Source organism: Pangasianodon hypophthalmus, chromosome 23 (assembly GCF_027358585.1).
Source record: "Pangasianodon hypophthalmus isolate fPanHyp1 chromosome 23, fPanHyp1.pri, whole genome shotgun sequence".
Taxonomy (NCBI): domain Eukaryota; kingdom Metazoa; phylum Chordata; class Actinopteri; order Siluriformes; family Pangasiidae; genus Pangasianodon; species Pangasianodon hypophthalmus.
The window spans coordinates 5,064,575-5,079,616 of NC_069732.1; the positions used below are offsets into that span (position 1 = coordinate 5,064,575).

General features: G+C 38.3%; 1 protein-coding gene across 2 annotated transcripts in view; it reads left to right on the forward strand.

Annotated features, from left to right (window-relative positions):
- Positions 1–11,419, forward strand: part of col5a3a (collagen, type V, alpha 3a) — an 83,218-nt gene extending 71,799 nt beyond the window's left edge. The window contains exons 61-67 of one of the 2 annotated variants that reach the window (XM_034298550.2): positions 199–234; positions 626–679; positions 1,777–2,101; positions 2,441–2,553; positions 2,648–2,716; positions 4,341–4,574; positions 7,938–11,419. In XM_034298550.2, coding sequence (XP_034154441.2) covers positions 199–234; positions 626–679; positions 1,777–2,101; positions 2,441–2,553; positions 2,648–2,716; positions 4,341–4,574; positions 7,938–8,084 — 978 coding nt within the window. In that variant the 3' untranslated portion in view covers positions 8,085–11,419. The remainder of the gene's footprint in view (positions 1–198; positions 235–625; positions 680–1,776; positions 2,102–2,440; positions 2,554–2,647; positions 2,717–4,340; positions 4,575–7,937) is intronic. The other variant, XM_053228375.1, reaches the window with a different exon arrangement.
- Positions 11,420–15,042: the final 3,623 nt, after the last annotated feature.

The window sequence follows — 15,042 nt, forward strand, 5'->3', positions numbered from 1 at the left end:
TAAATAGTCAAATATTATTGTACACATTTTTACAGTAAATTTCATCTTCATGTAATGCTGTACATCAAATTTATTTTACAGTACAGTATTTTCCGTGGCTTGTGTATTCTTGTATATTGTTGGTGTTATCATTTTGAAATGAGGGTGTGCATACTTTTGGACTCAACCTTACTTTCTCCTTCTTCTCACCATTATCAGGGTGCCATGGGTGAGAAGGGATCCAAAGGAGATGAGGTTTGTACTTCTTTCTATATGATCTTATTTTTTTTTATCCTCTTTTCACATGTATACCTCATTCACCTCATCATTTTGCCCATTCTGTTTATCTTCTCTTATCTTTCCTCTTTTTCTCCATTTCTCTCCATCTTTCCTTTGAGTAATGCTGTGTTGGTGTTGTATGATGGTTTCTGAGCGCCTGTATACAAGTCACTGTTTTTTATAGCAGCCCTGTTCTTGTATTGTATTGTTTTTTTGAAACCCATGTGAGAGAGCAATTTCTGCTGCTCATCTCCGGATAATCCTTTTGAGCCCTCTGCCAGATGGTAACAGGGTATCTGGGAGGTGTTCGGATGCAGTAATTAGTGATTTAGGTTTCTCTTTCTCTTTATTTCTTTTCCCTTCTCAGGGAGCGGTCGGTCCAAGAGGAGACCAAGGACCTGCAGGCCCACCAGGACTACCTGTAAGCCCTTCATAAATCTTGTCTTCATGGCTTATTAAAGCTCATGTCAGGGATTTCACAATTGCAAGGTAGCACAGGCTTTAAATACTGAATAAAAAGGTTCCAGTTAATAATCACTGAATCTCATTTAACCTTTTCAGACCTACACATATCTCTTTGGTTATACATTTTTGACAGTTTTATTAAGTATTTTATATGCCCATATTAACATAATATCTAATGATATACACTCCTTAGATATGTCACTCAATAAACACGCGTACTGTACATTATAGGAGGATTTATTACTCCATAACCTCTTATTAGCCATGGGGTTGCATACCATAGCCAGAGGATTATAAAAAGTGCGTAAATCTTCACACTGAGTATCTCTAACAAAGATGGTGGATGAAAAATCAGAGATTAAAATGAACAAAATGATAGGGCAAGGTATTCATTTTTTCCACAATTGTACATGGTAATTTGATGATGGAAAGAAATGACCCACATTAACAGTATGGGGCTTATTATTTAACTCGATATCATTGGTTTAATGGGAAAAACTGCTTTTCTCTCACTCAGGTACTCTAAAAGCAACATAGAATTTTATCTGAGAATAGTTCAGCTAAATGATTCCCAGTCAGTTGAGCACTGTACAGCGAAATGCTTTAATAATGTGTGATTTTAAATGTGCAGTGAGTAATATTCAAATGTTTTCTAGACCTAGACTAATAATACACATTCAATTTAGAAAAATTTTGAATGGATTTTGCAACACTGCTGCAGCACGGATAGGGTCAGCGTCTTCATTCAAGGTTTATTATTATTATTTTTTTTACAGTTTTCTGGCCCAGAAATTAGCTCCACCCTGAGTTGCAATAGAGCTGCTCAGCACTGTCTCATCCTTAATCAGCAACTTATAAGGCATGCATATTTTCAGCCAAGATTAACAGGATGAAAGGAGAAGGCTTGTCAGTGTTTTCCTAGCAGTTGCAATTCACCTCACAGGAAACAGGGAGCACTATAAATTACAAACTGCATCTTTAACAAAAAAAAAGTGAAAATACAATAAATTCAACCCTCCTTATGATTTCTGTCATTATGTGTGCTGCATTCAGGGTCCTCCAGCCACCATGATTGAGCCACTGCCCATCCGAGAGGGACGCAAGAAACGTAGGAGGAACTCAGACCGGAACAGAGGAGGAGCCAGCGCAGAAGTTGCAGCCACAGAAGAGGAGCAGGAAGTGGAGGTTCAGCTGAACATGGAGGACTTCCTGCAGGCTGATGCGCCTCTGGAAGATGCTGAGGGAATGGAGGAGGTGTTCGCTTCTCTGAACTCCATGAAGATGGAGGTGGAGCTGATGAGGAAGCCACTGGGAACTTTCGAGAGTCCGGCACGCACCTGCAAAGAGCTGATGATGTGCTACCCTGATTACAAAGATGGTATGATCCAGTCCGTTAAGGCAGGCTAGCACTTTATTTGACGTAACGAATTGGGTATCATACAAACATAATCATATATTGAACACTTATCAAACTCTATTTTACTACAATAAAGTCCACAGTCAAAAGAAACAGCCTGAGTATCAACCCTCGACTCTTTGTGAATAAATACTTTACAGCAAATCAATCTAGTTTTGACTCTCCCATGCAGCTCAATGCACTCTGATTTAACGATCCTAATTTCATTTTTAATTCACTTGCTAAATAGAATCCTCCACGTTCAATAATATTGCTCTCTAGATGAAGTATTTGTAACCCCATGGGCACCCCCCTCTTTAGGTGAATATTGGATTGACCCAAATCAGGGCTGCCATAAAGATTCCATCAAGGTGTTCTGCAACTTCACGGCTGATGGGGAAACCTGTCTGCACCCGGATAAACGAATCGAAACGGTGGGTCCCAAAGCACAGTCACGTACAGCCAGCCTTGATTCACACACACTCAAGGTTTGGATCTCTGATCTGTGTCTCTATCATTTAAATCCAGGTGAAACTTGCAGCCTGGAGCAAAGAGAAGCCGGGCAGCTGGTATAGCCGGTACAGGAGGGGCAAACAGGTATGAATCTCTTCAAATCCCTCGTCTTATCACAAATTCAGCTGTCAGTATCCCTGAAAGTCTGCATGGAGAGCTTTACTCTGACATTCTCAAGAAAATAAACTCGACTGGCCAGGGAAGATTTTTCTCATAAAACTGATTCAACATATTGTATACTAACTAATAAAGATGATAAATTGCATCTGATCAGTTGTGAATATGCACATGTAGTCTTTTGGGTGATTCACAAAGAATAATTGTGGATGTGCTAATGGCATTTTTGCATGTGCTAACAGTCACCCTGCAGTTAAACATATCGAGAAAAAAATAAAGACTCTAGCAAGACTCAAATGATACCTGTTGCATGCGATGTGACGACAGAACAAGGTAACTTGTAGACAAAATGCATTGTACACAACGTACTCAATTAGAAACTTTGTTAGAAGAGGATAATTACCATATATTCATCCTTTTCTCTTAATTTAGATTAATGCACTTATCTAGCTAAGTAGCTCCCCATATGTTATTATGTTATGCTAGCTTCCATTTTAGCTAAGCTAGTTAGGTTTCCAGGCACACACATGAGACTGGGTAGTACACTGGAGCTTTAACTTGCCTGGTGGGTAATGAATTTATGATTTGTTCGCCTCAGTGATATGAACATGAAAATGAGAGTATACATGAGTGTGCATTCAGTTAATATATATATTTGCGGGTCTTAAATGAGAGAAACTGGTTTATGCAAATTAAATACCTGCTCTTTGGTTGTATTAACATGCACATACAATTGCCATTCCCATATTCCCATAGTAACTATCAGGCAGCTGCTAAATGTATTCATTTGCATTACCTCCATGATGTATTTTACACTTTTAAGTAGAAAAAAAGCCCTGAATTACCTATTCACACAAAAATGTGGACAAGTGGTCATGTTCATTCGCTCAGGTCAAAGACAGTCCTTCTGTACTGTTAGTAAATCAGCTTGTTTTTTTCTTGCACACTCTGACTTTCAGAAAATGAGGTACTGCTCATATGTATTATGTATAATTATGTACTATGCGCTCTTATTATAGCTATAGGATCATTAGACCATTATTAAATGTTTGATATGTAATTAAGGAAAGAGAAGAGGCTCGGGGATTAAACTGAAATAACTGAGTGATATGAATAACTCCATGTCTGGCAGAATTAATGAATTAAAAAATAAAGAAATAAATAATGAATGCGGTCTTGGAGGAGAAATTAGTATGTGTCTGCGTTTCTAAGCCTCAGGCCAAACTCTTGCGAGTGCATATGAAATATCTCCATCAGTCCCAGCTCATTAAAGAAGAGTTCAGAGCCATGGCGGAGGCTTTGCTCACCACAAGCTTCTTCATACAATCTGACACATGTGACCTTGTCAAGCAGATTTGCTCAGTCAGATGTCACTCTGCTCGTCTTATGAGTAGAAGATTGTGTGTCTCTGATGAATAATACAAACTCAGAAGTACTCAAAGGGGGCTACACCAACCTGCATCAGGTTTCACTAATGAGCTCCAAACATGGTCGTTGGAACAAACGCAGGAAAACAGGGTTCAGGTGAGCCTTGCTGAGGTCTGTACACTGTACGCTGATGACCTGCTCCTTTATGTTTACCCCGCTGCAGTTCTCCTATATAGACGCCGACGGCATCACAGTCTCTGTAGTCCAGCTGACCTTCCTGAAGCTTCTGAGCGCCACAGCCAGACAGAGCTTCACCTACGTCTGCCAGAACTCAGCCGGCTGGTACGACGCCACCAGCAACGGGCACCAGCACGCCCTGCGCTTCCGTGCCAGCAACGACGAGGAAATGACGCATGACAAGACTCCCTTCATAACATCTCTGTACGACGGCTGCCAGGTGAGCTGTGAATGTAGCTAACAGGGAAATTAAAATGTGGTGAGCATCAAAACCCAGGGCTGTTGGGTAGAGTTGCTGCCTCGCAGTACGAGTCCCCGCTTCAATCATAAGCTCAGGAACTTGTGTCAGTTTCCTCCTAAAAACCACCGGATTGGTGACTCTAAATTGCCCGCAGGTGTGTAAAAGAATGTGGGTGTGGTGTGAATGTGGGTATAGTGTTCTGTGATTGATTGGTGGGTGTATTCCTAACTCTCACCCAGTATGATTATGAAATGAATGATTAAAACCTGTCTTTATTGGCACTTACTCAGCTAAATGTGTGAATGTTGTCAATGAAAACATGTTCTAAGAAGGTTAGGCTGCAGTGTTACAAAAATATTGCTTCTGTGATGTTCTGATTCATTCAAACTTTCAGATCATAACATTCAGAACACACTCTCCTGACCTAGTAGCTAGGGTTAGCTATTATGCATTATGAGCAATGTTCAAACTGTTTGTCAGTAATATTACAGTCCAGTTTGGCTAGTGCAAAAGCAGAAATTACTGCGGCACGTCCAGAGCTTTGAAAAAAAAAAATTGCAATATTTACAAACGGTGCTATTTTGGGAAAATGGCGGAAACCAGCTTGTCTGCAGAGCAACTATGAATAACAAACGAATACCTCAGGCATGAAATCTGCTTGGATGTGGATTTGTCCACCCTTTCATTCCGGTACATTCTCCTTAGCTCCTTTGTTATCTGACAAAAACAAACCAAGTACAAAAGAAGTTTGAAAGAAATGTAGGAAGTAATATGCTTTAGTGGAATAAAAATTGGTTAAACATTTGTTTAATGGTGTAAACAGCTGATCACAAGTAGTACTTTTTCTGGAATATCATGATATCTTTTCATATATTTTTAATGGTTTTTTTTAAAATAACAGTTACATGCACTGAAAACAGATTTGACAGTGTTCTACCTTATAAATCTTTATTTTAATCTTTAAAAAATACAAATTTTTACAGATTTTTCTTTTTTCCCTCCTTTATTTAGTGGTAAATTATTGTTTACATATTAAGTAAGCTTTATGTTAAAACTACTGTTAGGAAACCTGTACATTGTAATACATATCACGTACCGTGGAAACAATAATATTTGTAATAATAATACTTGTAATATGATGTTTTTGTCATCTCACCGCCACTAATCATAAAACTATTAAACTGTGTGACAATTTAAATCAGCACTGAGGACGGCCTATATATTCAAAATGAGCCTCATGCTGCGTCTTTAATAAAACGAATGTGATAAGGTTAGCGTGATAGTGTTTAATTGATTTCATCCAATAATTTATTATACACCTATGATACGGTCCACAGACCAGGGACGATTTCTACGCTTCTGATGTAAATGTCATTTTTGCATGCTTCTTATCTAAATGTCATTTGTTTACTTTATCTTGTTTACTGCGTAACAGATCTGTGTACCTCTGATAAGCAGGAGAAATGTTCCCTTGTTTATTTTTTTATTTGATCCATTATTTGATTTGAAAGCACAGTAATCCACCAGGTATTACAGTCTGTCTCAGTCTCTCTGAGAGACAGTCTGTGAAACTTCCCGTAGTTCCTGCTGTAATTTGAACTCAGCGTGACGGCGTATTTGCACAAAGCGAGTACACAGCCGCAGTCGATCTGAATCTCTGTAAAGAGAGAAAAGATATTTCAGGCACTATTCTGCAGTTTTAACCAAGCGTGTAATTATTCCCTCACAAAAAAAAAAAAAAGATGGCGAGTAGCGAGATACAAGCTGCGTTTTTTCCCGTTTCAAACGTCTTGCAATTATAAAAACGATTTTCTGAAAAGGAAGTGTGAATGCAAAATGAGCAAATGAAAGTGTTACTATCAGATGACGTACAAGTGATTAGACTACCCAGAGTGCACGGCTGTTTTTTCTTCCACGTTTACGGAAAGAAGAGAGACAAAAACGGTAACGTAATGGAGAGGTTTTCCTTCCTTCCTTCCTTACTTCCTTCATTCATTCATTCATTCATCTTTAGTGAGTGTTCTATTGGTAAGTGCTGCAGTGATGTTTAATGTTTCTTTCAGTAATGAACATTTGTTTATTCATCTAAAAAGTGCTTGTGTGTCCTCTGTGTCTAATTGTATGTTTAAATAAGTAAGGAATAATACACTTGGGGGTGTGCTGTTATAGAAAAATAATCAATGATGCAGCCTGACATAAAGCGAAGTCACTGTTTACACCCCAAAGTTGATTATTTTCCTATAACACCAAACTATTTTTTATTTGCTACTGAACAACACACCATACTTATTATCCATTTACAGCTACATTTAATGTTGTGGAATGTCCGTGAAAAAAGTTAGCCCCTGTTATCACTTACATTCTCTGTTTTTTTCTCTGTCTTTAAAAAAATTAATAAGACTTAAAAAAAAAAATGCAGCTAGTCAGGTAAAATCCTCTCTCCAGAAGTCTTTCCTTCTGTTACAATTCACTGACAGTGGAGACTCCTTCCGTAAATGTTAACGATTAAACATTTTTATTTATTCAATAGTTCGATTATGTGGAGCGTCCAATGTACAGTACAAGTCCCTGTGTACGTTGTTACTATAGAAATTATAGCATATTCCAATGAGTGTATTTATATAAACCTGTGATTTGCCTTTTAAACAGAACTACTGTCTAAGCTGCTGTATAACCACCTACTGACCAATCAGAATCAAGAGTTAACGACCTACTGACCAATCAGAATCAAGAATTAACCACCTACTGACCAATCAGAATCAAGAGTTAACGACCTACTGACCAATCAGAATCAAGAATTAACCACCTACTGACCAATCAGAATCAAGAGTTAACCACCTACTGACCAATCAGAATCAAGAGTTAACCACCTACTGACCAATCAGAATCAAGAGTTAACCACCTACTGACCAATCAGAATCAAAAATCTCTATCTATCTATCTATCTATCTATCTATCTATGTGTATATATATATATATATATATATATATATATATATATATATATATATTGGAACATATGACATGTGACTTGTGGAATCATTTATTCTGTAAAAACCATTGCCACTCTTTTTGCCATCTCATCTTTATTGCTAGGCCGACATTTCCACTTCAGCCAAACTTAGATGTTTTTTTATTTGGGGGTGGGGACTGGTGGGACAGAAATTCTCTTTTTCAAAACCTGCATAAAAGAACTGAAAACCCTATACAGTCTGACCATTTCTCTATAACTCAAATAGCAAAAAATGTAACACCCATCAACAAGACACGATTTGCTGCCATGTTTAGAGCAAGCATTTGGATTGCGATGAGTTGTGTCATATTGTGTGTTTTCTCTCGCAGACACGCAAAGGCCAGGACAGGACGGTGCTGGAGATCAACTCTCCGAGATCGGAGCTGCTCCCCATCATCGACGTTTCTGCGTCAGACTTTGGGAATAACAACCAGAAGTTTGGCTTCCAGCTCGGACCTGTGTGTTTTAACGGTTAACTGATTGAGACACGGGACTCAAGACTTCATCTGTACCACACGCAATATTTATTTTTTTATGTAGTGTGCATGCGGCGGTACGGTGGCATGCATTTTTGTATTTTCTGGTGAACTTTTTAACAAAACTGCAAAGGTGCCAGGATCAACCCTTGAGGAACCAAACAAAGCAGAAGTTTCCATGTGTGTGGACATTTTTTTAAAAATTCCTTGTTTATTCTTGTCTCTGCTCGCCTGTGGTGTGCGAATGAATTAATAAGTCACCTCCACTTGAACCTGACACTGAGAGGCAGACACCCCCTTACCTGTGGCGTTACGGGCCACTTAGTCCACGGTGTAGCAGCAGACTGTATTGTCGGTGGCATGGATGGCTTGCTTTTGGTGTGTTTTTATGCGTAATGTAATTCTAAACTAATTTGCCACCTGACGGATTGGCTACAACGTTGAGGAGTACATATTTAAATATTTTATTTTCCCTCAACTGTAGCGCCGCATTGACGGAAGCAGCTATACCTCAGAACAGTTTTGACAAGGAAACGCCATCCAGATCCAGTTAATTGTTCTCTTAGATGCTTTTTGTCACACAGCAGCTCCGCAGCGTTGCTCCTCTTTAATCAGTGTGTCGTAATAAATAAACAGCATTGTACGTCACTCGTGGTTCAAGCAGGGTGGGTTGTGCACAGCAGCTTATTAATATGAACAGTAGCCTTTTTACACAGGATGTAGGTTGCTCGTGTTGTTTTATCAGGTCAGGTCACATGGTTGGCATTTTATTAGTCCATATTTCTACAAAGTAGAGTGATCTGCATGGGTTCTAGAGTTTAATTAATAATGATGGGTTTACTGCACAGTGTTCCTGTTCTCTGAAACACAGTTAGTTACATGTTTTTTTTTTTTTTTTTTTACCCCATTACATTAATAGTTTTAATTTTAATCCTGGGGTTGTATTACAGAAATGTCCTAACCTAATGGAATAACTCACTGGAGAGGTGTTATTGAGCTGTCCAGGTCACGGGACCAGTTTGGTAGAACTTCAGCAACAGTGAGTCAGGAACCAGGAGACTGATGTTGAGCTTCAGACTCTGATGTTTATTGTCCATTTCAAGAATTTTCAGATCAGTTATTTACCAATAAAGGCATAACTTCAGATATGTTTCAGATTGAACAGGCCCAGTACATGTAGGGAAAAGATGAAAGAAAGGAGGAAGTAAAGGAGAATGGAGATAAAACTGAAAGACGCCTTGTGCCACCAGTTTCTGGGAGTGCTATCACCTCTGGCTGGGGTGTTTTCAGTCACAATGACACATTGTGCCAAAACAAAGGAAAGACAAATACAGCACATGTAGAAACAACCTAGGTATAACTGGGCATGCATAATATGAAAAATAATTCATTCAATAATTTGTAAGTTCTTAATCAATCTATCTATTCATTAGAAGATATGTGCAGAGCCTAAGTGACCTTTAAGACAAAGTAAGGAAGTCAAAGTTAAACATAAATGAACATAAACTTAACCAATAATCATTTCACTAAGCATGTACTGTAATCCTGTAATGAAGAAGAAAATCTTTTATTTTTTAATTTATATTCGGAAAAATATGTAATGAATAAAACATTGGCGGCATGCTGTGATAGGAAAATAATAAACGACGGGGTGGTATGAGTTACTGTTACAACCCTAAAGTTCATTATTTTCCAATAACACACATCTCAAAGTGTTTTATTCCTCTTATACCACAACTGTCTGCCAATTACAGTATTTTATTTACTGAAGAAGCAGCTATAAACAGTTGTTCACTCACCAGGCTCTGTTTTTTTTCTGTCCTAAAGTTAAAAGAACACAGCGTATACAAAAATGCGAAGCATAGCATCATTTGTCCTGAAGGTTGGCAGAAAACTGACTGTTACAAAGCTCTGACACTGGAGACTCCTTCCTTAAATGTAACTTAAACATCTCCTTACAGAAGACTTCAGCATATCAGGGTTTACAGGTTTTTGTTAAATAGCATTTTAGCTAGTTGTGGATTATGTATAGCGTATGCTGTACAAGTTCCTGAGAATGAGCTGTTACTATAGCAACGATGACGTATTAAAACCAGTGCATTAATATAAGCCTGTGATTTGCCTTGTAGCCGGAACTCTTTTCAGTGCCGAGAGTATGGATAAATGTTATTAAATAAGTATTAGCATGGTAAATTACTGCGCTTGGAAGCATTACGTTTAGACTTTCCTGTATTTTACACGATTATTGTTATATAGCTTTCATAGCAGAACTCATCTTGTTCACGTACTAAACTGATCAATTCGGGACATTTCTGTAATACGACCCCTGTTCATGGTTCACGCTTTAATTTTGTTCACATCCTTCACCAAATGATTGTGTAAAAATGTGCTTTGTTGTGGTGCTACAGATTTTTTGTTGTTGTTGTATGATTATTTTGTATTATTTGGCTGTGTCCTGAGAGGGCAGGATGGAGGGTAGAGGAAGAAGAGGAGCTCGACGGTGCTCAGCAAACACCTGAAGGCTTATTCTGGTGCTAATCCTGGTGCTAATCCTTACTTAACATTCAGTATCTTGTGTAATATCTGTCCGGGGCGTGGCAGTGGGTGAAGTGGAAGCGTTTTAACCAGTCTGTTTTAGCTAGTCTTTTAAGATGACAGCCTTGAATTTGTTCTCCGCCTCTTCCTGTCCTCACTGTATGTATAGTATCTGTGGTACTAATTTTATATCCTGTACAGTTATTTACAGATATTTGAATAATAGCAGTTTGCTTCCTGGATGAGAAAAAATATATATGTAAAATGTATTTGTAAAAACCAATCAAGAAAAATAAAAAAATATCAAACGAGCAGGAAAGCAAAGCACTGTGGTCAGACTCATCAGAGGAAGGGCTTTTTTATGGGGGGAAGATCAGAGACGCTGATGTTTTCTCTAAAGACAAGAGACAAGCTCGTGTCTCCATTAACTGCTACCGCACTCTTTCTCTCGTTCTGTTTCCCTCTTCTTCCCCAATCCATTTTTTCCTTCTCCATGTGCTTGTAATCAGCATCACTTCCCACCTCGCAGATGTAATCAACTCTGATTCACTCCCTAGTTCATTTATTTCAATTAACTTTTGTTTCTGTCCCCAGGAGAGCGACTGAAGAGAGGGAGTCAGACATACAGACTGGTGTGTGTGTGTGTGTGTGTGTGTGAGTTCATGCGTGGGTAATGAAATAGCTCTGGATTGGAAAGTGAGCCAGTGAGAATTAACCATACCTGTGGAGAAACATGATGAAATAGGGAAGGGAATTAAACATCCCTCCCACAGCCTGTCTCGCCATCTCTTCATATACACACACACACACACACACACACACACACACACACACACGCTTGTCTTATCCTTGTGAGGACCTTGACACAATTATTAATGCAGATAATTAATGCTATGCAACACCTAAATCTAACCGTAACCTTAACCTCAGCAAGCAAAAGGAAATATTTTGGATCTTTTTTCTTTTTCTTTTTTTTTTTTTAATGATAGCTGCAGTTTTTGTTAAGAAAAAAAAAAAAAAAAAGGAGACCAGCCAAATGTCTAAGGTCAAAACCATCAGCTATTCCTATCCTAGCATTTCAATATCTTTCAATATGTTCAATACAATATTCGGCCCAAATCTTTAGCTTTGTTGCACAACATGAACGTAAGTACAGGTGAAAGGTGGCCAAAATTACTCAACTTACTTCGGAAGCGAATAAACGACAATAAAAATTCCCCTGAAATGCCGATCCCACATAAAACTTGCAGAAAATATAATTTTTTTGTTTTCCTGATTTATATTTATATCTCAATCCCTTTTCCTGCTCATAGTGATGCAGTGGGATTTAGCCTTCGCTTCATGTCTACTGAAAGACAGCGATGCAGCGGCGCTTTAATCCTCCTGAACGACTTCCATATTAATCTTTAACGTATTATCTTTAGTGGCATAGACTATTTTAGATTAAACTTCTTTCATTGACACGTTGGTCCCTTTTGTTGAACGGTTTCCTACATTACCCACAATGCCTTTCGACTACCTGCTAGACAGTGGTGTAGTGGGATTTCGCCTTCGCTTCAACTCTACCTAAAGAGCGATGCAGCGGCGCTTGAGTCTGTCCAGCTCTCTCACCTCCTCATGTACACTCTGTTCAAACAGATCAACTTCCTAACCTTCAACTTTCTTACTAATACCACCATCACACCATCGCGCTTGTCTTCTCGTAGATTACTAACTAGCCAAGCCAAATCTCTAACTCAGTATTGTATAGCTGGAACTTTCTGTCCAGCACTTTGCAGCGAGATCTCCACTAGTTCTTATTTTTTATTTATAATACATTGAAGGTTGGTTGTAAATGGTGAATGAGTTTATAGGAGCTAACATCAAATCCTGACTGTTATCCTTTATGTCTGAGATTGTTGAATATTTCCTCCTGTTAAGCTCCATTGTAACTAACACTGCAGTAGCACTAATAGTGTCCCGTCATGACATCAGAGCGACACCCAACCGCGAACTTCTCACAGGAACAATGAAAATACAGCCGTGAGTAACACATTAGCGCCAGCGATTGCTAGACTCATCGCAAATATTTCAACATTAACACGTGTTTCAGGTTGGACCTTAACTGTAATGTAGGGTTCAGAGGGTTAGAAGGAGAAGTTCTCAGCAAGCCTCACTCGCTCGCCCACATTACAGCTCCTCAAGGTTAGCGCCAGAGCGAGAAGGTTGCGTTTTTCTGCTCTTTCGGCTTTCTTCAACTCAATCAAGTTTTTAACTCTAGCCTAATCTCAGGGGTCAGAAAGGTCACGGCGAGTGACGGACGCGGAATAGAGATGAAGCTGTAGCGCCTCTCGTTTCAGGAGACTGATACACCCACACACCCGGCCTGAATGAGAAGCAGCGCTAGTCTGGATTAGCTGCGTCCTTTGACTTCTTCTTCTCCTCTAAGTGCTGATTTTAGAATTTTAGATGAGATTGATGTGCTTGTCGGCGGGGAGGTTCGGGCTCACTGCACACTTATGTGCTCTATTTAGTGTTCATTTTCTTTCTTTTTAATTTTCATGCTCTACTTGTGAAGAAGGGCTGGCTAATTAGCCCAGGGTTCAATCAAGGAAGAAACAGTAAACATTGCAGAGATGCTTTTGTCAGTTTTCAGTTTCCAGAGACACGGTACTGTCCTGGTTTTAATGCCTTATTCTTAGACACGTCTCAGACGAGCCCTCACTCTACACCTATGCTGAGCTAATGCACTCGAGCCTCCTGTGTTCCTGAAGAGCTCCACTTCTTTTGTCTCCCTCCATCTACACCTCCACAGGCTGCATATAAACTCCATCTCCATTCCACCTTCCTCCTCCATCGCCTCATTTTCCCTGCTTATATCAGTGACAGTGATCCTAACCAAGCCGAACGTGTTACCATGGCACAAGGAGAAACAGGCAAATTAAACAGACGTGTGAGCGAGATAAAAAGAGAGAAGATATCCACAGTCCGTTTAGGTGTCTTTTTTTTTAAAAAGAAAAACTCCATTTTTTTCTTTTCAGCTGCCATGTCACGCTATCAATAATGCAGCAGGTTTCATTTTTGTTTTCAACGCTGGTGCTAAAGCTTTATATCATGAACACAAGTCAGCAGAGTGTCTCACAGCCTGTTGGACAACTAAAGCCTCAGTGGTGCACATTAAACTCACCGCTGCTCATTAACTCCTAACAGGGCTCGCAAATGAGTTCATCATTAGTGGTTTTATGGTGTGAGTCCTAAAGCATTTACGGGAAAGGCATAAACTCACTGGAAAACAGGCTCATTATTTACGCAGGTGAGATTTTTTCCCCTTAATATGGCATCTAGATGATTCTCTAATGTGTAAAATTGTTAGAGACTATATCAATATGGCATCACATCATCACAATTCATATGCAGAATCCTACTTCTCACTGGTGACTCAGTTAGCCACAGTTATCAGAATCTTGCCAGTAACCAGTATTTATTTACAATACTTAATATTAATATCTTAATATATTTATATTAAGATGTTTAATATAAATATAAATATATAATTAAAAACAATTATCTTTAATGTGGATTATGTGAAAACTCCTCACTATGTATGGCAGAACTTATAGCTACAATGCTACAATGATTAGGAGTTTTTAAAAAAAAATAAAACACAATGATACGTTCTTTGCTCGATGTTTTATTGGTAAGCTTAAATTGTTGGAATTATGTGTATCATCCGCATACAAGTCCCTGTGTATTAGCTGTTACTATAGAAGCGATAACATATTCAAGATTCAAGAGTTTTATTTGCTTACGTCTATTGTGTAGCAAAAGAAGTAAAATTCTTGTGTCTCAGCACCTCAACACAGCAGTATATAGGGAAAAAAAAATACAAATTTTGTTATAGATTATTATTTTACGACTTCTGCATTATCGAGTCAGTACAAAAACATTTTAGATTTCCAAACATTACTTTTCAAAAAAAAAAAAAGAATTTGTTACAGAAAAATGTTTGTATGTCAGTAAAGAAGCAGCATATTACATAAGAGACACTTTTCAGACAAAAAAACATAATGAAGGCTGCTGGGTTTTGCTGCAAAAAAAAACAAACAAAAAAAGAAGCAAGCGTGACAGTCAGAGTCTCTAGAAGAACTGGGGCTGGTTCTGCAAGATGTAAAAGTAAAACTTTCCAGCTCATTTCCTTATAAATATTTTTCTTTTAAGTACAAAGATTTAAAGAAATTGTTTTTGAAATTATTTGCATATATATATATATATATATATATATACATATATATATATATATATATATATACATACATACACACACACACACACACACACACACATATATATATATATATATACATACATACATACACACACACACACACACACACACACACACATATATATATATATATATATATATACATACACACACACACAC